The 27208-nt window shown below is 41.3% G+C and overlaps 1 protein-coding gene across 2 annotated transcripts in view; it reads right to left on the bottom strand.

Moving 5' to 3' along the window:
- Positions 1-27208, bottom strand: part of aatf (apoptosis antagonizing transcription factor) — a 115402-nt gene that overhangs the window by 18202 nt on the left and 69992 nt on the right. Inside the window, exons 11-12 of one of the 2 annotated variants that reach the window (XM_038814267.1) lie at positions 20446-20517; positions 14926-15375 (exon numbers count right to left, since the gene is read on the bottom strand). In XM_038814267.1, the coding sequence (XP_038670195.1) occupies positions 15210-15375; positions 20446-20517 (238 nt within the window). In that variant the 3' untranslated portion in view covers positions 14926-15209. Of the gene's footprint in view, positions 1-14925; positions 15376-20445; positions 20518-27208 lie in introns of those variants that run through there. The other variant, XM_038814268.1, reaches the window with a different exon arrangement.

Here is a 27208-nt window from a genome sequence, read left to right as displayed (position 1 = left end):
TGCCAAAATGGCTGCTGGATCCTGATGGCCAAGACAGACATCTTATGGCTCAAACATAATTTCAGTAAAAAGTTTACCAGAGAGGCACTTGAGGTAATCCCCCACTGTAAATAGGCAAACAGCACATTTAGGAAATTTACCTCGGCGCAAGAGTGCAAGTAACTTCATTGCTGTGTTAATGTAAGCCTACTTGTGACACTAATAAAGATTATTAGTAAGTAGGGAAGCCACGCTCTTTAACTTATGCCTTTTCCCCAGTGAGGGCAGCCTTGTCAACCGTGGAACTCAGCCTATGTTAATTAGCAGGGATATGTCATTGTACATTTGCTTTCTGAAACCTAAGCTACAGTTAGTTATACCCATACAAGGCATCATGAGCAAAAGGGCAAGTTTATTAAAAGCAAAGCTGACTCAGTTCGAGGAAGAAACAAAAATTTTAAAATGTTCAACCATTTACAAAATTAGCCAAAGCTAAAATTATCTGTATGATACCAGAATTCCTGTAGGTTTTTTCTTTGCATGACCTATATGATGTTTTATTTCATTATTCAAAACATCATTATTCAATTTGTTTTGAAAGATTGATTAAAAATGTCACCACAGCCCCAAAGGACCATAGGCTGTTCTTCCCCTTTGAAAGCTACTGACAATGATTTAACCACAGGGTCGCACCTCTGGGAAGGGGCAAGATTGAGAATACAGAGCCTTCATGTGTTTTCTCTGCTGGTAAGGGAATTGAACCCACGCTGTTGGTGTCGTTCCACATCACAAACCAGCCATCCAGCCAACTGAGCTAACCCACCCCCAAACGGTTGGAACTGCACACTGCATGTGCCATGCTTGCTTTAAGACTAGTTGGCCAGTATGGCGATTGAACTCACGTCCTCGGCTTTATTAGCACCATGGTCTAATCACCTGAGCTTAACTGGCCAGAGGAAAGGTTGATTGTTACAAAAATTAAGCATAAAAGTTTGCGATATAACGGCCAGTAAATCAAGTAGCAAAGGCGCTGTAGAAAATGAACATTTTATGCTGTTCAGGGAAAGTGCAAGTGGAAATCAGACTGCCCACAGGGAGAAACGGAATTCTGGGAACTCCCTGGGGCACACTTGTTCACCTTCAAATTATAGAATACCTGATACCTATAGATGGCACAAAATGAATAGCAGTTACATCTTGACACAAGAGAATCATTTGATAGGCTAATCAGAGACTGTACATTCCTAAATATTTAGTAGGGTCAAAATTTCCCTCTTCCTTCCAAGTGAAAATTCCAACATTGAAAGTCAATTATTACTATTAGTCCCAGTTAGTGTTATAATTGGGCAGGGGATCCCAGAGTGGACCACTAATTATTTTTAAAAAAGAACATTAAACATGAGAAAGATCAGAAGTTACAATCCGCCGTTACTCTCTCTCCCCCCCACTATCCATTTTGCTTGGAAATTCCAAAATATCATTGTTCGTATCACAATGAAGTTCTATCAGTTCGCTAGCTTTGTTTTTTTAAAATTCTGCATTCAACCAATTATTCTGACTAACCAGAACCTCCTCTTTCTTGTTTAAGGCATTTTCCACGATACTCCAAAAAGCTTCTGATGCTTGAAGTTCTTAACTGAAGATCAACCTTTGCCAAGTTTGCCTTTTCAGGTTTATCCTTTAGATAGCTAAAGTCCACAGTCAAATGTTGCACTTTCCCCGACTGATTCTCAATTGTTCTCCTCCGTTCTCTTTTCATTCACAAACTCCTTTTTCATATGTGAAAGTTGATCTTGTGTGTGAATCAGGGTTTCTTTCAATTGCTTGGAATCAGCAATAAGTGTCTCATTTTTCTCCATTGTGGTTTTCAAGTTTGTTAAGATTATGATCAACTGCCTGGTGCAATAGATTTGTCATCACATAACTGCCTCCACAAGCCAAATCATTACCTAGAATGAAATCTATTCCTCCGATAGGTAATTTAGGAACAATTCCCATGGCAACATTTCTATTTATAAAATTACTTCTTAAAATAACTTTACACAAATAAACAGTTTCATCCCTTCTATTAATAACTTTTACGAATATTTTTTCTGTCACAAAATCTCCTGAAATACAAATTGTATCAGCCATCAAAGATTGATCTGCTCCTGTAACTCAAAATTTTAATTTGTTTACATATTTTGTTAGATGAGTAAGGGAATACTTCGGCCTCTGAAACAAAACTTCCATAGCCTCTGATGGCCTGACTTCTTCACCAGTACTCAAATAATTCTCTGATCTATCACACTTTCTCATTGATTCTAAGAGGGCATGTTTCACTTGCACCACTGCTACAGGTTACCATTTCCTTTTCAGATGCATCCCCTTCTACTACTGCAATTTGTATTCCATTTAATTTCCAACAATCTACCCTAATGTGTCTCACTTTGTTACAATGGAAATATTTAGGCCTCCACTTGTCACTCCCCCCCCCCCCCCCCCCCCCCCCCCTCAGGACCTTCCTTTTGATCAGAAGTGAAATTTCCTCACCATTCCAAATATTCCATCTCTTTCTTGACTATTAGTTTTCTTTTCATCTGACCCTCCCCTTTTTAACGTTTGCATATTAAAAAGGAGACGGAAAAAGGTTTAGTGCTATGGACAGTACGTAATCATCGGCTAGCCCTGCTGCCTATCTAGCAGTTTTATTTTTTGTTTCTCAACCTGCATCCTAATAAACAAGGGAAGCAAATCTTTAATTTCTTCTAAACAATCACCTCTCCAAGGGCTTTGTAGGTTTTCTCCATCTTCGACGCTTATTCCCAACCGTCAAAATTATTTTGATTCACCCTGTTGAATTCAATACAAGGTTGTCCAGACTGTTTTCCTACGTTTTAAAATTTGTTTGTATGCCTCCGGAACCAACTTTTATGCACTAAGAATAACTTTAGTACATCATAATCTACAGTTACCTGTTCCAACAATGATGCATACACCTCACTAGCTCGACCTACTAATCTACTTTGTAAAAGTAATATCCACATTTCTTTTGGCCATTTCATCTGTTAAGCTAACTTTTCAAAATAAATAAAAAATGCTTCACATCCTTTTCCTCAAAATTTGGATGTGCTTGTTTATGTTTAAACATTTCACCGCTAGGTTTATGTCTAGATGCACGCCTTTCCTCAACCTACTTGTGTCTCTGCATTAACTTCCAACATTTTAAGTTCAAATTATCTTTGTCTCTTTTCTTTTTCCCTTTCATTTTGCTTTTCCTGACTTTCAAATTTCTTCAGTTCTATTTCTTTGTCTTTTACCTCTTTGTCCAATTCAATTTTCTTAATTCCTATTTCTTTCTCTTTCCTTTTTTAAAGAAAATTGGTTCATTTGTAATTGAACTTTCAATTTCCTCACTATTCAAAGAACTTGGTCTATCTGACAACTCTTGTATATTTAAATGCTTCACTATTCTTTCAATTACCCCAGGTTATATTGTCTACTCCCAAACAAAACTTAGCCATTGCAAGAGTCATGTTGCAGTCACTTTGTTTTAAATTACACACCTCCTCACTTGGATCCACATTTTCCTCACTCTCATAACTTTTAAAAGTCACAAGTTCCCCATTCATTTAAGGAATTATGCTTTTCAAACTCCTGCCAAAGAGTCCTTAATCTATCTGCAGGTTTTACCCTTCCAGGCAAATAAACATTAAACCCAGTTAAAACTACATCTTACTTAATGTTTACCAATACAAATCCCTTAAAACTACCTTTCCTCTCCTAACATTTTGATCAAATAATTTATAAGATAAATATATTTTGGGCAGCATTTTCTTTCCTCATCAATTTTCTCTGCTTTCTGATGATGTTGACTCCTTTTCATGGCACCAGTTACACTTTTTAACTGTCCAGATCAATGCGGGTTACTCTGGCCGCAAATATATTTTATTGAATTTGGGGTGGGAGCATCGCAGCAAAACAGTCCAATCTTGCTCGAACTTTGCATCCACACAAAGGCCTATTTTACCCTCTATACTTGTAATTGGATTGTGACCAGCCTGCTCAACACAGATCAGGATTGAACCTGGGCCATTCCCGTCTGCAAGATGGAGAACATTAAAACATTGAAATATACGCAGAAAATGCCAGAATTACTCAGCAGGTATGGCAGTATCTGCAGGGAGAAATGCTTCAGGATGATGACTCTTCATCTGAACCACTGGGTAACCTGTATATACAGCAAACTTTGCAGCAACCAAAGTTGGTGCTGAATTAACTTTAAGCTTAAAGTCACACCTGAGTATAAAATAAAAACCAAGTTAGGCTGACTTCTACGTGACCAGAGGATCACGAGTAGTTCACCTTTCAGGAAATCATAACAACCGTTGAACCTTAAATGAACGCACCACGTTACACTCAACTCCATTTCAGCAAAATAACACAATGGACCATAACTTACTCGGATTGGCAATCAGTGGTGTGCTGCCAGTCCGTACCGACTTAGCTGTGCTAAAATTCTTAAGTGCCTGTCTTGCCCAACTCAGGCTGGGTGAGATTCAGGAAGCGCAGCGCATCCTGGTTCCAGCGCCGAAATGTAAACAGTGAAGGGGAGGACAGCGCTACCTTCCATAAAGCAGATGAGTTTAACAGTCCCATTGTCGGAGGCGAGACGGGGGGGGGGGGGGGGGGGGGGGGGGGGGGGGGGTACTCTTTCAGAGTAATATTTAGTGTCACACTGCGGCAGCACAGTAGCAAGCACTGCTGCCTAACAGCGCCAGGGACTTGGTTCAATCCCGGCCATGGGCGGTTGTCCATGTGGAGTTTGTACATTCTCCCAGCGTCTGTATGGGTCTCCTTCGGGTGCTTGAGTTTCCTCCCACAGTTTAAAGATGTGCAGGTTAGGTGGATTGGCCATGCTAAATTGCCCTTAGTGTTCAAAGATGTAGGTTAGGTTAAGGGAAAGGGCGGGGGAGTGGGCTTGGATGGCGTGTTCTTTCCGAGGATTGGTGTAGACCCAATGGGCCAAATGACCTTTCCTTCTGCACTGTAGGATCGGCAGAACCAATCAAAGTTAGCGATTTTAATTGCTTTGTCACGATACCCAGCGCAGTGCGATTGTCCAGGGAATGTTATGGCTTCTGGACAACTGCCATCTAAAACTTAACCTGGGAATTTGCAAGAGGGATTTCCCCAACATATCCAAGTTTGACGCTGGGGCACCAGGAGATTACAGGCCAGTGTGTTACACAGTATAACACTTCACTCCTCAAAAAAAACAGCCAACTTTGATTAGCACCACCCACACATGCCTCGAATTGTTTTGAGGTTTCTTGCCTTTTAAACAACATTGTTAGATATGTGAATATATCACAGTATTCAAAGCAACATACAGTATAACCTCTCCAGTCCAGAATGGTTGGGACCAAATAATTTCTGGATTATAGAATATAATACCTAGCCACAAGTGAAAGAACTGGAAAACATTACAGATAAAAATATTTACCTGAAACAAACAGTGATAAGCAGCAATAAAAATGGTTTTATTTATTCAAATATTGTAACTTCCACATGTATGCTCCCAAAGTACCTGTACTAAAATGATGTAGATGACACCAAGGGAATGCTTGGGTCTGCTCAAAGGATTTCCAGACAACTGGTACTTCTGAACAATAATTTCCAGATTGGAGAGGTTACTGTGTATAATGTAACGGTATTATGAATGAACCTTCTAGATTGAATCCAACACGTTTTGCACTCCAGGCCCAAGCACAATAGGAATTTTAAATAGTAATCATTACCATTTATGGCTACTTGCTTGGTGCAGTTTCAATGTGGCAATGGCACAGTGGTTAGCTCTGCTGCCTCACAGCACCAGGGACTTGGGTTCAATTCCTGCCTTGGGCCACTGTCTGTGTGGAGTTAGTACATTCTTCCCATGTCTACATGGGTTTCCTCCGGGTGCTCTGGTTTCCTCCCACAGTCCAAAAGATATGCAGGTTAGGTGGGGTTATGGGGATAGGGTGAGGACGTGGGCCTGTGTAGGATGCTCTTTCAGAGGTTGGGTGTAGACCCGATGGGTCGAAAGGCCTCTTTCTGCACAGTAGAGATTCTAAGGTTCTAAACCATTGTGCCATTATTAGGTTTAGCTGTGTTAGATGTTAGTGCAACTTTAACTTCTGAGGAACATCTTCTAGTGTACCAATTTGGATTTCAATTTAGCAGACTGGCTACACCCATGGTGTTAATTTAGTTATTTCACTCAGACACCAATGATGCTGAATTATGAGGTTTGTTTCATGCTTTCATGCTGTTGACTCTTTTTCAATCAAGAATTCAATCGAGACGGGGCATCATGGTGACGCTGTGGTTAGAACTGCTGCCTCGCGGCACCTAGGTCCAAGGTTCGATCCCGGCCTTGGGTCACTGTCCGTGTGGAGTTTGCACATTTTCCCCGTGTTTGTGTAGGTTTCACCTCCACAACTCAAAAGATGTGCAGGGTAGGTGGAATGGCCACGCTAAATTGCCCCTTAATTGGAAAAAATTGTGTACTCTAAATTTATTTATTTATTTTAAATAATTCAATCCAGACTGTCCCGAAACACTCCCCCTCAGGACTCAATGACCAGCGCACAAACAGGGCTTTCATTCCAGCCAGCTGGGAAAATTTGAACCCTAAATTAGGTGAAATATTTCCATGTAATGGTAAAGATGTTTATAATGCAGTTCACAATTCCACTGAATCACCGCAAAGGCCACAGAGAGCACTTGAGGGCCTATATTCCACTTGTACACCAATCCAACGAGATAACTGATGTCACCATTTGTTTATCAAAATTATCTCACCAAGATTAGAGTGCGTTTTGCAATTAATTAAATACAATGGCTATTCCTGTGTGGCACCAAGTCACACAGAAAACAAGACTGCAAGCTTGATCCATGGTATGTAACGAGTTACTGATCTTAGCTATAGTGACAAAATGATTTTATCCAGTTGACCCAAATTCCTTACGTATGGGATCAGGGTATATCTGCATTAGAGAAAAAAGACTGTCCATCCTCCAAGCTGAGAAAGTTCTTCTCCTCAAGCAGAAATATAAGACTTGATGGTTGCCTGGTGAGCCTCCAGACACACCACAACTCCCAAAATATTGTGGATGGATCTGCTAATCCAGGGAATGAACTGGCGGCACGGTAGCATATTGGTTAGCACTATTGCTTCACAGCACCTAGCACTGTTGTTCCACAGCACCTGGGTCCCAGGTTCGATTCCCACTTGGGTCACTGTCTGTGCGCAGTCTGCACATTCTACCAGTGTCTGCGTGGGTTTCCTCCGAGTGCTCCGGTTTCCACCCACAAGTCCCGAAAGATGTGATTGTAGGTAAATTGGACATTCTAAATCCTCAGTGTACCCAACAGGGCCAGCGTGTGGTGACTAGGGGATTTTCACAGTATCTTCATTGCAGTGTTAATATAAGCCTACTTGTGACAATAATAAAGATTATATTATTATTGTTATGTGAGAGAGCGGTTGCAGTTATGTTCTCCACCCTGACTGAATAATCAGCCATGAAAATAATCTAGTGGCACAAACACACCTGCAGAATCATATCTCAAAAGAAACTCGGAACACTACCCCCACTCCTCTCCTTGTTGATGGGGCATTCTTGTTCAAGCACACTGGTTTGCTTTGGACTATGCTTTGGAAATATTCCAATTTTGGCATTAATGTCTTTGATTCCGACTGATTTGATCAACCAGGCGAACTGCCCTTTTGTCTACCTTTGGCCGAAGTCTCTTCCCAAAGAGTGGTGATATTGTCACGGATATAATGGTTGTTAGTATGATATGTAATGGCCAGGGTGGTGGTAAATTACCTCCTGTACATCCCCATGATCGTCTCACGGTAGTAGAGTGGTTAGCACTGTTGCTTCACAGCGCTGGGACCCGGGTTCGATTTCTGGCTTGTGTCACTGTCTATGCGGATGTCTGCACGTTCTCCCTGTATCTGCGTGGGTTTCCTCCGGGTGCTCGGGCTTTCTCCCACACATCCCAAAAGACGCGCTTATTAGGTGAACTGGACATTCTGAATTCTCCCTCAGTGTACCCGAACAGGTGCCGGAATGTGGGGACTAGGGGACTTTCACAGTAACTAAATGTAAGCCTACTTGTGACACCAATAAAATAATTATTACAAGGTTTAAAATCAACATCCAAACAATCGATGCTATCTGGGAATGGATGGTTTCACAAGGAAACATTATTTGAGTGGGTTTGGCATGTGTGGTTGCATTGGGAACTATAAAATATCAGTCCTGTAATTATTAAGTAACATTCATGACATGGGGCTTTTCACAGTAACTTCATTTGAAGCCTACTTGTGACAATAAGCTATTTTCATTTCATTTCATTGGAATCTCCGAGTACTGGAAACTTATTTGAATGCAGAAAAACTTTGCCTGAAATAATGCATCTAAAAATGTTTCCCTTATAGTGGATACCTTGGACCAGGTGTGACTGGTAATGTCAATGAACTGCATAGAGCATCAGAATGGCTACAGTTTGGCTGTGCTCAGCTACTCCAGGCACATGTGTTAAATAGCTCTGTACACTATTTGTTATGGGGTACAACTAGGTGATTTTCACAGTAACTTCACTGCAGTGTTAATGTAAGCCTACTTGTGACAATAAAGATTACTGCCTCTGAAGTAATATCGTGCACACCAGACAATCTGTACCTCTCTCTGCCATGAAGAAAAAAAATGTAAAAAAATAATCAGTAAAGAAACAGACAGCCGAGGGGGATTTTTCCTCACGAGGCAATCAAATTGAAATGCCAGCATCTCAAATAGTTCCATAAAAAAATCTTATGCCTTATGCGTTCCATCAACAGGCCAAAGGGCATTATTACATGACAAATTTACATATTTTTAAAAAAATGTCACACTATGTCCAACAATATATCAGAAATGGGGTGACAGAGGACCATTAACAGCCAAATCTGGTAAAATTGTGAAGTAACTCAGTTCAAGTTCAACCTGTAAGAAGTCTTACAACACCAGGTTAAAGTCCAACAGGTTTGTTTCAAACACGAGCTTTCGGAGCACGGCTCCTTCTTCAGGTGAATTCTGAGTTCAACCTGAGTTCAATTCAAGTTCAACCTGAGTGAGCTCTTTGAGGAAGTGACAGATAAAGCAGGTGGGGCAAATGCAATGGTGGACATAGACTTTCACAAATCTTTGGCAAGGTACCACATGGAGGCTATTAGAGGAGATTAAGGATATAAAATTAAGGGCAAGGGCAAAAAAATTGGATTAACAACTGGTGAAGAGGAATGGAAACGGGAGTAAGAATTTCTCAGTGGTTGGAAGGGGGTAAAGGTGTCCTGGAGGGTCTGATCGGAGTTCAGTTCTGCTGTGTGTCAATGATTTAGCAACCGGTTGACTAAATTTTCATATGATACTGGAAGACCATAAGACGTAGGAGCATCGAGTCTGCTCCACCATTCAATAAAATCATGTCTGCTCTGGTATAATAATCCTCATCTCCACTTCCCCATAATCATCAACTCCCTGACTGATTAAAATCTATTTCAGCCTTTAAAAAAAAAATTAAGGCATTTTTGATAACAAAAAATGCAAATACAAATGTAAACACAGTTCAGTGCATACCACCCCCCCCCCCCCAACAACAACCAGCCAAAATGGCTTATACACACAATTCCCCAAGCCCTCCATCTCCTCTCGCTGATCCCGCCAAACCTAAACTGAACTAAACTAACTCCCCCTACCACCCCACCATTATATCTGCTAATAGTTTTGTTATCCCCGAAGAAGTCGATAAATGGCTGCCACCTCCGAACAAACCCCAACATTGATCCTTTCAGGGTGAACTTAATTTTCTCAAGTAAAAAAGTGGCAGATGGAATTCAATGTCAGTAAGTTTGAGGAAATACTGTTTGGTTTAAAAAAAAACTTACTTGGAATGTGGAAGCGTTGGGTCGAGTTGATGGTTTGGACTTTGGGATTTCAGTTCATAAGAAACTAAAAGCAACACATCAAGTGAATAAAGCCATAAAAAAAACTAATGGGTAATAGGTTTTACAGTAATAAGTATAGAACATTAAAGTCAGACGTAATTGTGAAATATATAAATTATTCCCAAGAACACAAAGAAAACATTGTGATCAGTTTTCAGCTCCAATTATGAAGAAATCGAACAGGGTGATAGAAATAAATTGTTTGCAATCTAGATTGAGGAATCTGGAACATGAATGTAAACTAAACTGAATAGAAGTGAAGGCCGAAGGCAGGAGAAACTTTTATTTTTACAGATGATTGAGGCGCTGTGAAATACACTACTGGAACCTGTGCATGAAAAATTAACTATGTCAACATAGAAATAGATAAACATGTAATACGGAACAAAGGGAAATAGAATGAGAGTCAGCATACAGGGTTAGGCTACAGCCCATGTGGAGAATAAACATCAATAGATGGGTTGGCTCAACAACCTGCAATCATGTAGTAATTTCTATGTAACTAAATGAGCCAATCTCATTGTGTTTCAGTAAAGCATGCCATCAGCCTATAGCCGGGATCTGGGTAGACTAACATATCTCTTCCAAAGATGGCTGTTTTCTTTTGTTGCCCAGGATGATTGTTTAGAGTTGGATATTTGCTGCAGCCAAATACATGTTGTAAAAAAAAACTTTGCAATCTAGTTCACAGCTATACTGCCATGAAACCTTGAAATCAGGCCAGCTGTTTGACTGGGTACCACAGTCATGTTGGAGAAATGGGGAGATACAGCAGTTCGGAGGTCGTGGTTTAACTCATTTTCCATCTCGCAGGCCACACAGTATGAAATCTGGTCTCCTAAAATTCAGGTCTCCTAAAATTCAGGTGCACACCAACATGGCATTGTCACAAGATCAATATCCACAAATTCCCTAACACTATTAAAATGAGTATTGCAAGGACAAGGCCCACCATCAACTTCCCAGGCTAATTTTTAAATGTCAGCACTGTCAATATCCTATGACATATCATGTCTTTGGAATGGCTTCGAATTGCAGGAATGTTCATAAAATCAGAATGGCCGTTTGTGTGAGCACCATGCACTGACTGGCTCACAAACTAGTCTTGGGGAACATTCTAAATTCATGAAGATAATGAAGCAATGAGCCAAACAACAAATGGTTGGCAGCAAGCTTTTCCCACTAAGTTGACAGTGAGCGAGCTGCAATTTCATCACAAGGCCATTATTCCATTTAGGCATAATGCAATAGGGATACTGGAATGTTCTGACTGGAATAAAGCTTCACTACCAACAGACCGACTGACCTCTGCCACTTGGATTACCTGGGCAGTACATCTTTGCACCGACTGGTTAAAGAAAATTTGTTTCTGGCTGAAGCAGATTTCACTTTTTAAACAAACATCACTTCCAGAGAACGCAAAGGAAAATCAATCTAATTAGCTACAATTAATTATCGTCTATTTGAAGAACAGTTCTCCATAAAGATTGGCTAGGTTCCGACAATTTCAACCACTGAAAGGTGCAGCTCTCATCAGATGAAACTGCACCCCTGGGTTCTAGATTCACCCTCCCCCAAGTAGAAAATCCCCTCAGAACTTTGTGCGTTTCAATAAGATTGCCTCTTATTCCTCTAAATGGCAATGAGCAAGGACCAACCTGCTCAACCTTTTATCAAAGCAACCACTTCACCCCAGTAATCAACTCAGTGAATCTTCTCCAAACAGCCTCCAAAAGTCATATATCCATCTTTAAATAAGGAGACCAAAGCTATGTGCAGGCTCTTGGTATGGTCTCACCAATACCTGCCAGTTGCAGCAAAGCTTTGCTATTATTATCCATCCCTCCCCTCTTCCCTCCACTATTTGCAATAAAAGCCTTCATTCCGTTTGATTTCCTCATTACTTCCTGTATCTGCATCCTAGCTTTTTGCAATTCATGTACAAGGACACCCAGATCCCTCTGTACTGCAGCATTCTGAAGCTTCTCTCCACTTAAATAACATGTTGCTTTAATACCAACCAAAGTGAACAACCTCACATTTTCCCACATCATACTCCATCTGCAAAGTTTTGGTGTACTAACTTAACCGATCATTGCAGACTCTAGTGTCCTTCTCACAACTTGCTTTCCTGCCCATCTTTGTATTTTAGCAAATTTGACTACAGTACCCGTCATCCAAGTCATTAATATAGATTGCAAATAACTGAGGCCCCAGCACCAATGTCTGTGGCATTCCACTTGTTAGCTTGCCAATCTATAAATGACCATTTCTCCTGACTTGGTTTCCTGTTAGCCAATCCTCTATCCATGCTAATATATCACCCCACCACCAGGAGCTCTTATCCAGTGCAACAACTTAGTGTGGCACCTTATCGAACGCCTTTCAGGAAACCAAATTCACTACATCTACTGATTGTTATCTAACACTTTCATAAAACCACAATGACTTTGCCTGATTGTATAATGTTTTTTAAAATGTCGTGCTAATTTTCCCCTTAATATGGATTCCAGTATTTTCACAATGACAGATGTCATCCCAACTGGCCTCTCGTCTCCTACTTTCTGTCTCCCGCCTTTCTTCAATAGGACATTTACGTTTATCCAATCTGCTGGGACCTTCCCAGAATCTAGAAAATTTTGAAAATTACAACCAGTGCACCCATATCCCTGCAGCCATTAGACCAGAGGACTAGTCAGCCTTTAGTTTCATTAGTTTTCCTTGTGCTTTTTCTCTAGTGGTTCAAGTTTGCATTTTGCTTCAAGTTCCTCCCGTTCTTTTGCCCTCGATGTTCTACTATTATTGGGACGCTTTTAGTGTCTTCTACCATGCAGATACAAAATAATTGTTCCAGGCATTTGTTCATGGCGAAAGCATCGTGACTAGACATTTCCCACCTTGGCACAGCCATATCATCTCCCAGAAAATTCTGGAAAATGACTGACTACCAATACTATACTTCAGTTGGACTTGATCTTTTAAGTTGGTCATGTCCTTGGTTACCCATAAATAGAGTCAATAACTTTTACGTTTAGATCTGTAATCACAAATTAGCTTTGAATGTCATTTTTAAATTAAGTGTCAATTGTCTTCATTAAGTTTATGTTGGAATGTCTATGCTGATTCAACCATATCTCTTATGAAGTCAACCACAGCAACTTGCCATCTTTTCTGATGGCCTGAAAATTATATTGTATCCAACACTCTTTGGCTGACATGCAAAACTGAGCCATTTTATTGTACCTGGATATCTAACAGCATCCAGCATTAGTTATACTTGCCCTTACAACACTTCAGCTCAAAATACATTTTGCCCAAATTGTTAAAAGTACATGCTGATAATGACATAGTAAAGAGAGCATCTGGAATCTCAATGAATAGGGTAACCGACAGAGTATCTTCTTAAACAATGAGATTTAAGGATTAAACAATGGAAGGACTGAGAAGGAGGGTGGGTTAAATCAGGTGCAGAGAGAGAAATAAAGAGGGGGAAAAGAAAAAAAAATGGTGGAAATATTCCATAAGTCAGGCAGCATCGGTCACGAGGGAAACTGTGAACTTGGTTGGAGGTCTTCCAGCAGATGCCACCTGACAAGTCATGCATGTGCAGCATTTTTGTTCATATTTAAGATTTGTAGCTCAGTAGTGTTTTTCTTTTGTGCAAGAGGAAATAAAATATTGGATAGATAGAGCGAGAAAGAGAAAGAGAAAGAGGGAAAAGTAGAAATAAACCGGAATTTACATATTTCTCAAAACAATTCACAAACTGAAGAAATGAGACTCCAAATTTGTAAAAGTTAATTCTGGTGCCCCAGTCATTACCACATCACATCCTTATAAAAAGGTACTTTTTTTTTTTAATTTAAATTCTCCTCCTTTTTCACATTTTCTTCCAAATTTACACCCAACAATAAACAATAATCAGTAACAAATGTAATGTCAATCCCCATATCAATAATAACGATCCCATCCTTCCACCAAACCCCAGACATTGGCCTGCATGTTAACATAAACAAATGACAAAAAGGAATCAGGAATTACCCATAGTCACCCTTAACACATACAGTCCCCCTCCCCCAACCCTCCCAGCCCCCCGAATGTTCGATGTGATCTAATTCTCGAAAGTGCATAATGAATAACGCCCGTGAATTGTAGAACCCATCCATCCTTCCCCCCAGTTCAAATTTAACCTTTTCAAGCGTTAAGAATTCCAGCAGGTCCCCATGCCACGCCAGGGCACAGCGTGGAGAGGTTGATCTCCACCCTAACAAGATCCACCTTCGGGCGATCAACAAGGCGAAGGCTACATCTGCCTCCGTCTTGTTTCCAATAGCGGCTGGTCCGACACCCCGAATATGGCCTCCCGAGGGCCCGGGTCCAGTTTCACAAGCACCACTTTAGAGATTACCCTAAACACCTCCTTCCAGTAATCCTCCAGCTTTGGACAGGACCAAAACATATGAATGCCTCCCCCGCAACATTACTTAAAAAGGTACTTAATCACAGTCTCCCCATGTTTGCATGGGTATTATCACCACAACCCAGATGTGCAGGGTAGGTGGATTAGCCACGCTAAATTGTCCCTTAATTAGAATTTTTTTTTTTTTTTTTTTAAATGTACTTACTCATGTAATTACTAGCCATGAATATCCACAGTGAGTTTAGATTGTATCTATACCGCACAAATACCAAAAACAGTAATGCATGTTAACGGTGAGCAAACGGAAGATTCCGTTTTGCAGTTAAACAGTGGAGCATTGCAACATGGACAGCAACTTTTGGATATTGGGATTTAACCACACAGCTGCCTCTCACCCGAGGTTGTATCACTTATGCATAAATAATAGTGAGCGCCATCAACTTCACCACTGTTTTGACAGCCGAATCTGGCCCACTACTTGAACAGAAATTTGTGAAATAGAATGGAGTAAAATAGGAATGTACTGTTTAATAGCTGTAAATAAAATGTATTTGGGTTCAAAAGAACTTTCAGATCACTAGTAAACTGAAAGACTGATATACAAGAAATTGTTTACCATATGAAGGAATACAACAAAAGCTCATCAATATTTTGAGAAAGCAAACTTGTTTCAAAGCAAAATACCAGATTATTAATACTGTCAGCAAAGTCATAATTAAAGATTCAAATGCTTCTACTGAATCCACTGTAGACTTCCAATGCTGCCATAATTCTCAAGCATTCATGTTTAAACTAGACTTTAGATTTCAGCTTGCACTTGAAAGTGCCTTCTTTGTCCTTCGTGACAATTACTGCAGGAAGACCCTGTGGCTCTGATTCTTTAGCGGATGCCATCTTTAATGATGATGTATGGGTGTCCCTTTCCTCCACGCTGCTGCAGGTCAAATGCATGACATCGCTGCATGTGTATCAACAAGCAAATTATAAACCGTGTCAATCTGAGTTAATGCAAGGCTGTAATCCCTTTACAAGAGATCTAATATGTGGCATGAGTTATGTTCATTTTATAATCTGATAAGAATAGAGTGAGTTACAATGCTCTAATAAAAGAGTAATGAGGCTCCTTAATGACACTGTTAAAAGGTAAAATAACTTAAAATATTGCTCTTGTAAAAACTGATTAAATCCATGTTGCATACTTGGCCAGTCTATTGCTACTTGTCTGATAGACTAGAGGTGAGGGTACAGGGAAGACAACTGACCGTTGAAGCATTATAATCAGCTAATTGCAAAGAATGTTTATGGTATAGATCGATATGCAGTTTTTGCACCAAGTTAGTGCAACTTTCAATAACATTCCTATATATCAGTCAACAGAGTTGAAAAGGGGCAGCACGGTGGCGCAATGGTTAGCACTGCTGTCTCATGGCGCCGAGGTCCCAGGTTCGATCCCGGCTCTGGGTCACTGTCCATGTGGAGTTTGCACATTCTGCCCGTGTTTGCTTGGGATTTGCTCCCACAACCCAAAGATGTGCAGGGTAGGTGGATTGGCCACATTAAATTGCCTCTTAATTGGAAAAAATGAATTGGGTACTGCAAATTTATTCAAAAACAAAAACAGAGTTCAAACAAATGAGAACATGATGAAATGAATAGAAGAGGGGGTTTAAGTCAGTTTCTAATACTCAAATGTCGATGTGGTGATGGGAGAAATCATAATGAAAGGTCTCTAATTACTGAACTAAAACTGTGGCTGATTTTTTTTAAGCAGCTTAAGCAGACCAACCCTCTGAACTTCAAGCCAATGAAGGGAAGATATTCTCATTTCAGTCTGGGTTATATTCAAATGAATATCAAGAGGTCAAGTAAAGTCCCAAACTCATTGTGCCACCCATTTCCCTTATTATTCTAACTCAACAGGTTTCATACTTGCATACAAAAAGATTAGCCTCGCCAATCAGTTCAATTATACAGCTTTGAAATAGTAAGAGTCCTTCCTGTTTATTTCCTTTGCTCCCACTTCTTTTATTTTATTTTTATTATTCTTTGGTTTTTTTTAAATTTAGTGTATCCAATTTTTTTTTCCAATTAGGGGGCAAGTTAGCATGGCCAATCCACCTACCCTGCACATCTTTTGGGTTGTGGGGGCAAAACCCAGGCAAACACGGGGAGAATGTGCAAACTCCACACGGACAGTGACCCAGAACCGGGATCGAACCTGGGACCTCGGTGCCGTGAGGCAACTGTGCTAACCACTTGCACCACCATGCTGCCCTTATTATCCTGGTCCGTGGAGCCATAATAGAATGTGCCTTTAAGCAGAAGATTCAATATTGAAACAGCCTGCAGGGCAGTGTCCACAGGCTTTGTGTTCTGGAGAGGGGAAATCAGACTCCTCGGCACCGTGTGTATCTCAGGAAGCAAGTTTGTAGAGAGTCGGTTCGATTGGTTAATTGGCAACCGGTGGGTTGGCCAGGGACAGCGTTCTGCCTGACAACGGTTAGTGATTAGTTCCTGCGTGATGCTTTGAGAGAATTGGGCAGATGTGCTTAGACCTGGTAAGTGATAGGAAATCTCTCTCTCTCTTCCTTGCTGATGTGAAAGAACTGCTCTATTGTTCTGAAAGCAGTGACTGCCTGGCACATCTTTTGCTGTGAACCAGAAATGATGCTGAGGCGGCAGAGAACGTAGACATCCTTGCCAGAGAAAATAATTTCAAGCCAAGAAAGAAGCACCACCAAAACAAAAGCCTGAACTTTCGAAAGACATTGAAAGTGCATTCAAGAAATTTATCCTTTTATTTTTAAATTAATATTTTATTTCACTTTCCATCACCTTTTCTCCTCTTGTTGTGTGTGTGTGTGTGTGTGTGTGTGTGTGTGTGTGTGTGTGTATTTTATATAGAGAGAGTGAGGTAAATTAGGAAGGGGGAGATTGGGAAAGGGGTAATAGGCAATCCACTTAATTATACTATACATAATAAAAGGTTACTTGCATTTTAAGTTACAAATCTAGACACTGCAGTTTATTGGGTTCAACCAAGGACCTCTGGTATTTTAAATAAAATCTAATTTCACCTGTTTTGCAACTCTGGGTCAAGTGGGACTGGAATTGACCACACACTAGCCCACGGTGTTGTGATACAACAGTGAACTGACTTAAAAGAATTGATGGGGCTTTTGTTTAGAATCTGCATATATTTAGAGACAGTTTCTCTTTCCTTCAACGAATCTAATGTCAAGAAAGGTGCAATACTGCACCTCATCATATAGGCCAAGGCTTGGAAATCTGAGTTTAGTTGCTTGGGTGCAAACGTGCATAGTTGCTTGGGTGAGAACGTGTGGCTCCCAGTTAGCAACTTGGCTCCAGTGGAGATTTTAGGAGTGCTGGGGCATTTTTCTTCATGCCCAGATTGTCAAAAGATGGCGATGCAACCAAATCCATGTGATCCTGTATTCAAGCACAGTAATCACCACATCACACAATCACTCCCCAGGTCAGTGATAAGCGAAGGCATACAAACCAAATCAGTTGACCATTACAATTAACTTGGTACACTACATGTTACAAATGCAATATAGTTGAGAAATACAGGCTGCAATTTAGCAGCTGCGCTAGCCACGGACGCATATCCCATAATGACCACTAAATCTTGCGAGGGGCCAAAGGCGAGATTTGTGCCGTTGAGATTTCCGATCGTGATCTTCCTAGCCTCCCTTCCGATGATGCGATCAGGCTCATGCCCAGGAGGGTGCAAACCTGATTAACATTATACTATATTTTAATACGATCAGAGGGCTTCTACTTCCACCCTGGATATACTGTCCCACCAAGCCAGCGAGATGTCATGCCAACGCGAATCACTACTGGTTTTCAAAGACGAAACCAGCTGTGACACCACATTGGGGGTGCAGAGGTAAATATAGCCCCCAGGCCACAGTGCCACATTCTCTGTGCACAGAGTGTCAAAAAATCTGGAGTGAAAATCCAGCTGTGTATCTGAAGAGGTGCATGCCGGTATTTAGTCTGAACCTGAAACTTTGCCGAATTCTGAGACGATTCCGCCCACAATAACTGTACGATCAGTTTTACTGAAAAGTTAGCCACAGAGGAGTAATTCACAAATAAAAATACACAATTGGATTATAACACAATCACCTCTTTGCATGTGCCTACCATATTTTCAGTTCATGTTTTGGGTTCCAAAAAATTAAGAGGGAAGTAGGTAAAGAAAAGAGAATAAGCCAAAAGAGCAATAGAAAGAAAAAAAACAATGAATAAAAAACTTTTTATTAATCCTTTACAAGAGATCATCTCAAGATTTGAGTGCTTCTATTCCTAGGATCAGCGATGCATTGTTTATGTAACAAGTAGGTTCAATTGCATGGAGACAGCAAAAATGATTGAACATTTGTCTCCCAACCAGAAGGTTGAGAGCTCACCTCACTGGACTCCTGTCAATCAAGTTCATTTGCTTCCCTTACATGTCAGAGTGCTACAGGGAAGCAAATTTTACTTTTGTCGGGTAGGGAAGGATGTGGAAGGGAGAGAAACCCCTTCCACTTCCAGTGCACCTAACATGACAGTTGCCACTTCAGTATCAGATTTTATATGGTTCACTACAACCTTTATAAGCTGGCACATCTGGTGATTTCTCCAAATAGTCTCTACATGTAGCGTCAATGGCTAATCATTTTATGTGCAAAATCTTAAGCGCCAACATTTTCTCAAGAGGACTCGAAGAACATGACAATTAATTGGAAAGAGTTAAGTAACAAGAAACTTCTCACCTTAATCTTTAGTGGAAGCTACCTTTGTACTTGTCAGAATTAATCAAACCGAATTAAAATGAATGGCAAAAGCTATATTTTATGAATATATTACACATTTACATTTAAGGGTTCCCACTTATTCTGAACCTACTTTGTTGAGAACAATGGACTTTTGAAGTAAGTGTATGCAGCAGACCCATGGTTATTAAGAGATCACAACATAAATACTTCACATTTCTGAATAAAACTCTGACTTATTTTAAGAAAATAATTAAGTTGTATTATGGTTTGGAGCAAAGTGGTTAAGTTAGTGACGAGTCATAGCCGATAAATAGAAATCTCTGTTGCTCTCCTTTATCTCCGGAGATCCGAATCCCAGAAAAGTAAAACTCTGTTCTCACTGCTGGCCATTATTAATGGACTAGATTCAGCGCTTATTTGCAAATGCCACTTTCTAAGAACTCAGGAAGGCTAATCGTGCCAAAAATATAAAAGACAAGCAGAGGAAAAGAAGAGGTGGGTATGAAAGCTAAATAAATGGGTTTATTTCTTGTACTGTCAAGAAAACCATTATTGCCCCTCTGGTTATGGATTTCAAATGAAATGTCTCCAGCTTCATTATTCCTCGCGAGAGTGAGCAAACAGCAGTTTACTCATTTATCAAAACATCACCCTTCAAAATTACAAAAGTAACAAGCCAAGTATGCTTAGTTTAGTGCCCGTTAATACCACTAATTTGAACCCTGCAGAATCTACAAATACTAGGTTTCCCCATAAAGTTACACATTTAGACAAAGACACCTATTTACGTAAAGTTGACTGGGCTCTCAAAACCTTCCTTCCAAAAGGGGTAGTTAGATTGCAATATAAAGCTTTTACTCCAGCATTTTAAAAAATCCGTTATGGAGAAGAGCAGCCTTTTTATGGCTTTCCAAATCCCACATACATTTTCTATGATATCTCAGTTCACTCTGCAGGCTAGTACAAAAGCGATTAAAGCCCACTGATGGCAGTCAATCTGAGAAGAGAATGTACCTCAGGCCAATCATAAATTTCCAATGATTTCTCTTTCAGTAACATTATAATTAGAGAAATGGAAGAAGCAAGATCACTTTGGGAGATTTGGCATGGCTATACTTTGATGCCAGTGACAAATGGTGATCTGATAGCAAGAGAAGGGGCGGGTGATGGGTTGAAGAACAGGTCAATATCACCGTGCCATGGAATGCATTTGATGACCATAATTTATTACTTACCTTGCATCGTCGTTCATTGCACTATGGTCAATAGGTGCCATGAAACTCACTAATTTGCTGTGAACGTGGTATCTGGCAGGAAAGAAACAAAAATGTTATTTCCATCTCATTTTAATTTAACTTGTTTTGCTTAATTGTCCTAAAAACAATGGAGTATTTGTATTATTGGGCCATTATTCCTCTCTCACCAGTAAACAAAACGTATAATGCTTTAACCCTTCAGAGATACTCCCTTATCCAGCACACTCCAAAATAGGATCCTATAGTTCAAGAAGGACAGGCAACGTTGAAACATGTTCGTACACATCTGCCATTCACAGATTTAGACATAGGTGCAGTTTTTGATAGATTATTATAGCCTAAGTAAGACCAATTTAAGTTGTTTCTTCCAATAAATTAGAAGCTGACAATTGAACAAATTAAGGGTCTGGTTAGTCTGACACTGACATCATACATTTTAAATTCAAGTCGTGCTTGCAGAAAATATAGTTTTTATTAACCTTTAAATTAATATTGTGGACTGGCACGGCGGCACAATGTTTAGCATTACGGCCTCACAGCGCTGAGGACCCGGGTTCAATCCTGACCCCAGGTCACTGTCCGTGTGGAGTTTGCACATTCTCCCAGTGTTTGCGTGGGTATCGCAACACAACCCAAAGATGCACTGGGTTAGAACATAGAACAGCACAGCACAGAACAGGCCCTTCGGCCCTCGATGTTGCGCCGAGCAATGATCACCCCACTCAAACCCACGCATCCACCCTATACCCGTAACCCAACAACCCCCCCCTTAACCTTACTTTTTAGGACACTACGGGCAATTTAGCATGGCCAATCCACCTAACCCGCAGTCCAAAGATGTGCGGGTTAGGTGGATTGGCCATGCTAAATTGCCCGTAGTTTCCTAATAAAAGTAAGGTTAAGGGGGGGTTGTTGGGTTACGGGTATAGGGTGGATACGTGGGTTTGAGTAGGGTGATCATGGCTCGGCACAACATTGAGGGTCGAAGGGCCTGTTCTGTGCTGTACTGTTCTATGTTCTATGTTCTATCTTTGGACTGTGGGAGGAAAGCGGAGCACCCGGAAGAAACCCACGCACACACGGGGAGGACGTGCAGACTCCGCACAGACAGTGACCCAGCCGGGAATCGAACCTGGGACCCTGGAGCTGTGAAGCATTTATGCTAACCACCATGCTACCGTGCTGCCCACCATGCTACCGTGCTGGGTTGATGAATTGGCCATGCTAAATTGCCCCTTAATTGGGGGAAAAAAAGAATCGGGTACTTCACATTTTTAAAACAAAAAAATATTAATAATATTGCAGTTTTAGGATGCAGGTGTACACCCAGAATTCTCATAACAGACATTATGGCAGCAATGATAACAAAACTGTCAGTGCTCCACTGAAACTGTCAGCAACTGCAAGGGTCTGCGTGTGCGCAGAATAAAAGAGGGAAACCCAAAAGTTGGCTGACAATTATTCTACACATCTCCAGAGGGCGTGTGGTTGAGGTCCCCCCCCCCCACCTCATTCTCTTAGCAATTAGTAAATTGACAAAACTTTTTACCTTGCTAGGTTTTGCAATAAAAACCTGTGAAAAAGCAACACCTGGGTGTCTCGAAAGTGTTCCAATTTCATAATGATAGCTAAGCACCCGACCATAGTTAACTTTATATTTGTAGAATGTCAAATTTCTCCATTATGTTAGAAAATTGAAGGGCGGCATGGCATGGTAGTGCAGTGGTTAGCACTGCAGTCTCACGGCGCCGAGGTCCCAGGTTTGATCCCGGCTCTGGGTCACTGTCCGTGTGGAGTTTGCACATTCTCCCCGTGTTTGCGTGGGTTTCGCCCTCACAACCCCAAGATATGCAGGATAGGTGTATTGGGGACGCTAAATTGCCCCTTTATTGGGAAAACTTAATTGGCTACTGAAAATTTATGTTAAAAAAGTTAGAAAACTGACATTTTAAAAGTAGCTTTTAAGTTTGTTTATAGTGCTTTAGCTTCTACCTTAATCACATCAAAATTATATACTTTATGAATTGAAAATTTAACTTAAAATGGAAGGCATAAGTGTTTTTAATTTCCTGATTTGCTGCCTGTGGGAATACTTCAATGGCTGTTTATCTCGCTTGCTGACATCACTGCTGCTGCATGCCAAGAGACCCCCTGACTGGGTGCTGGAGTTAGAATGTCATTTAGAAAGGGGAAGTCCACGCCAGAGAGACCACTAGATCTTTGTGAGCAACTTTCATTGAGGTCAGTGGTGAGCGCGATTGCTTCGCCTCCGATAGTAAATTCTAGCCCAGTGAAATTGAGGTCAGCTGGGAATTCAAGAGTAGGACACAGAGCAGACCAAGACTGTTATCACATGGGGAGGGTTAAATTGTAAAACTAGAAGCCTCCCTGCAACTCCTCGTGGCTGGCCACAGAAGAAAAAGCCTGGGAGAAGGAAATAGCACATAGTGATTAGTTCTGAAAAGGGGGAATAATGTAAAACTTGGCTTTTGCATAATAACAATAATAGCATCAGTAATCAGCAGGAGAGGCAGTTGGGAGATTGAGAACAGAGCGAGTGGAGAGGCAGTCGGGAGATTGGACACAGCACGAGTAGAGAAGTAGTCGGGAGATTGGAAACAGTGCGAGTGGAGAGGCAGTCAGGAGATTGAAAACTGTGCAAGTGGAGGGATAGTCGGGAGATTGAAAACTGTGCAAGTGGAGGGATAGTCGGGAGATTTAAAACTGTGCAAGTGGAGGGATAGTCGGGAGATTGGAAACAGTGCGAGTGGAGAGGCAGTCGGGAGGTTGAAAACAGTATGAAAGTACAGTGGGAAATAGTGTGTTAACTTGCAGTTTGGAGCTCCTGAGGTCACGTAGGATTCAAAATGAGGTGGGGCAAGTGGGAGCAGCTGATTGGATGAGTACGGTCAAATAAGTATTTACTACTTTTATCGCTTATAACCTGCAAGGTGTTTATTTTGTGGCTTATAGATTACAAGGGCTTTATTCTGCAGTAATGAGAACTAGGGAAGAAAGGCCCTAGAGTAATTGATGTTATTTGATTTTAAGTATTTTTCACAAGGTTTAATTTAATTGGGTAAGTCATGGCAGGAAACTCAAAGCCATGGTGTGCTCCTCCTGCTGTGTGTGAAGCCGGGAGCATTTCTAGCACCTGGGGCCAGCATGTGCGCAGGAAATGTCTTCAGCAGCAGCTTCTGGAACTCTGGGTTTCGGAGCTGGAGCAGCGGCTGGGATGGAGAGTATCATGGGTAGCACGTATAGAGAGGTGGTGACATGGCAGGCTAAGACGCCACACGCAGGAAGGGAACGGGTGACCACCAGGCAGAGTATAAGGACTAGGTAGGCAGTGCAGGATTCTCCTGTGGCCATTCTCCTGCAAAACAGCTAGACCGCTTTGTATACTGTTGGTGGTGATGGGGGGGGGGGGGGGGGGGGGCCTCACAGGGGAAAGCAGCAACAGCCAAATTTGTTGCACCACCATTTGGCTCTGTTGCTCAGGGGAGAAGTAAAAAAAGGTTTGGAGATGCAACGGTTAGAGGGGATTCGATTGCAAGGGGAATAGATAGGCCTTACTGTGGCCGCAAACAAGACTCCAATTTGGTATGCTGCCTCCCTTGTTCTAGGGTCAAGGATGTCTCAGAGCAGCTACAGGACATTCTGGAGGGGGAGGACGAACAGCCACTGGTCTTTGTAGACATCACCTTAAAGGTAGTGATCTCAGGATTACTACCAATGTCATATGTTAGTCAAAGCAGAAATAACACGATGTATCAGATGAATACGTGGCTGAAGAGATGGTGCGAGGGGGAGGGTTTCAGATTCCTCAGACATTGGGACCGGTTCTAGGGGAGGTGGGATCAGTACAAACTGGATGGGTTGCACCTGGGCAGGACCGGGATTGCTGTCCTTGGGGAGTATTTGCTAGAATGGTTGGCAATTGTTTAAACTAAAATTGCAGGGGGATGGGAAACCATGCAAGGAGTCAGAGGAGGGGGAAACAAGGATAAGAACAGAATACACAGGGAAATAAGCAAAATGATAGATAGAAAAATCAAGGGCCAGAGTCAAACAGGGCCACAGTGAAAAATAGTGGGAATGGGATACGTAATGTTAAAATCTTTAAGGCTTTGTCCCTTAATGCGCAAAGTATTCGCAATAAAGTGGATAATTAATCGTGCAAATAGATACAAACATATGATATAGTCAGGATTAGAGAGACTTGGCTGCAGGGTGACCAGGGATAGGAACTAAATGGGTATTCGATATTTAGAAAGGACAGACAAAAAAGAAAATGTGGTGGCTTTGCCTTGCTGGTTAAAGAGAAAATTAAGTCAATATTAAAGAAGGATATTAGCACAAACCATGTGGAACCTGTATAGGTAGAGCAGAGAAATACCGAGGGGCAAAAAACATTAGTGAGGGTTGTATATAAACCCACAAAGAGTAGTGGTGATGTTAGGGATGGGACTAAACAGGAAATTAGAGATGTATGCAATTATGGGCAACTTAATTTGCATATAGATTGGGCAAATCAAATTAGCAACAATACTGGAGTAGGAAGAATTCCTGGAGGGTAAACGGGATGGTTTTCTAGACCAATACGTTGAGGAACCAACTCGAGAATAGGCCATCCTAGACTGGATATTGTGTATAAGAAGTTGTGCGAGGACTCTTGGAGAGGAGCGACCATAATATGATTTTAATCAAGATGGAGAGTGACAGAGTTGATTCAGGGACTAGGGTCCAGAATCCAAATAAAGGAAACTACAATGGCATGAGGTGCAAGTTGGCTATGATGGATTGGGGAACATTACTTGAAGGGATGATTTGGATAGGCAATGGCAAACATTGAAAGAGCGCATGGGTGAACTGCAAAAATTATTCATTCCTATCTGGCGCAAAAATAAAATGGGAAAGGTAACCAAACCATGGCTTAAGGAAAAAGAGCGTTAGGTCCAAGGAAGAGGCATATAAATTGGCCAGAAAAAAAAAGCAAACCAGAGGATTTGGAGCAGTTTAGAATTCAAAGGAGGACAAAGGGATTGATTGAGAAGTGAAAAATGGAGTACAAAAGTAAGCCTGCGGGGAATATAAAAACTGATTGTAAAAGCTTCTATCGGCATGTGAAGAGAAAAAGATTGGTGGAGACAAATGTAGATGCCTTACAGTCAGAAAAAGGGGAATTTATAACCGGAAACAAAGAAATAGCTGACCAACTAAATACCTATTTTGGTTCCACCTTCACAAAGGAAGACACAAATAACTTTCCTGAAATGTTGGGGAACGCTGGGTTTAGTGAGAGGGAGGAACTGAAGGAAATCAGTATTAGTAGAGAAATGGTGTTGGGGAAATTGACGGGATCGAAGGCCGATAAATCCCAGGGCCTGATAATCGGTATCCCAGAGTATTTAAGGAAATGGCCCTGGAAATAGTGAATACATTGGTGCTCATCGTCCAAGATTCTATAGACTCTGGGAACAGTTCCTACAGACTGCAGGATAGCCACTGTAACCTATTTAAAAAGCGGATGTTTAGGGAAAACAGAGAATTATAGACCAGCCAGCTTGACGTCGGTAGTGAGAAAAAAATCTAGAGTCTATTATAAAAGATTTAACAGCAGAGCATTTGGAAAACAGAGACAGGATCACACAGTCAGCATGGATTTACAAAAGGGAGTCTTGCTTGATAAATCTACTGGAATTGGTTCAAGATGTAACTCGTAGAGTTGATGAGGGGAACCCATTGGATGTGGCTCATTTGGACGTTCAGAAGGTTTTCCACAAAGTCCCACGTAAGAGATTAGCATGTAAAATTGAAGTGCATGGGGTTGGGGGTATAGTGTATTGAGATGGATAGAAAACTGTTTGGGAGACAGGAAACAAAGAGTAGGAATAAGTGGGTCTTTTTCCAAGTGGCAGGCAGTGATGAGCGCAGTACTGCAGGGATTGGTGCAGGGACCCCAGCTATTCACAATGCATATTAATGATTTAGATGAGGGGACTAAGTGGAATATTTCCAAATTTGCAGATGACACAAAGCTGGGTGGGAGAGTGAGTGGCGAGGAGGATGCAGAGATGCTACAGTGTGATTTGGCAAGCTAAGTGGGCAAATGAATGGTAGATGTAGTATAATGTGAATAAATGTGAGGTTATCCACTTTGGCAGCAAAAACAGGAAGACAAATTATCTGAATGGTTGGGGATTGGGAGAGAGGAATGTACAATGAGAATTTGATGTCCAAGTACACCATTTGCTGAAAGTACAAATGCAGGCAGTGAAGGCGGCAAATGGTATGTTGACCTTCATAGTAGCAGAGTAGAACACAGGAGCAGGGATGTCATGCTGCAATTATACAGGGCCTTGGTGAGGTCACATCTGGAATAGTGTCTACAGTTTTGGTCTCCTTATCTGAGTAAGGATGTTCTTGCTAAAGAGGGAGTGCAGCGAAGATTTACCAGGAGAGATTGAGTTGGTTTGGATTATATTCGCTGGAATTAAAAAGAATTGGGGAGGTGGTCCTCATGGACACCGAACAGGACTAGCTAGGGTAGATGCATGAAGGATGCTCCCGATGGCTGGGAGCCCAGAACCAGGGGACATAGTCTAAGGATCCGTGGTAAACCATTTAGGACTGAGATGAGGAGAAATGTTTTCAGCTAGAGAGTGGCGATCCTGTGGATTTCTCTACCTCAGAAAGCAGTTGAGGCAAAAACACTGTTCTCAAGAAGGAATTGCCACAT

This window comes from Scyliorhinus canicula, chromosome 12 (assembly GCF_902713615.1).
Source record: "Scyliorhinus canicula chromosome 12, sScyCan1.1, whole genome shotgun sequence".
Taxonomy (NCBI): Eukaryota; Metazoa; Chordata; class Chondrichthyes; order Carcharhiniformes; family Scyliorhinidae; genus Scyliorhinus; species Scyliorhinus canicula.
The sequence above is the reverse complement of the archived record's forward strand: the minus strand, read 5'-3'. Positions and strand labels throughout refer to the sequence as shown.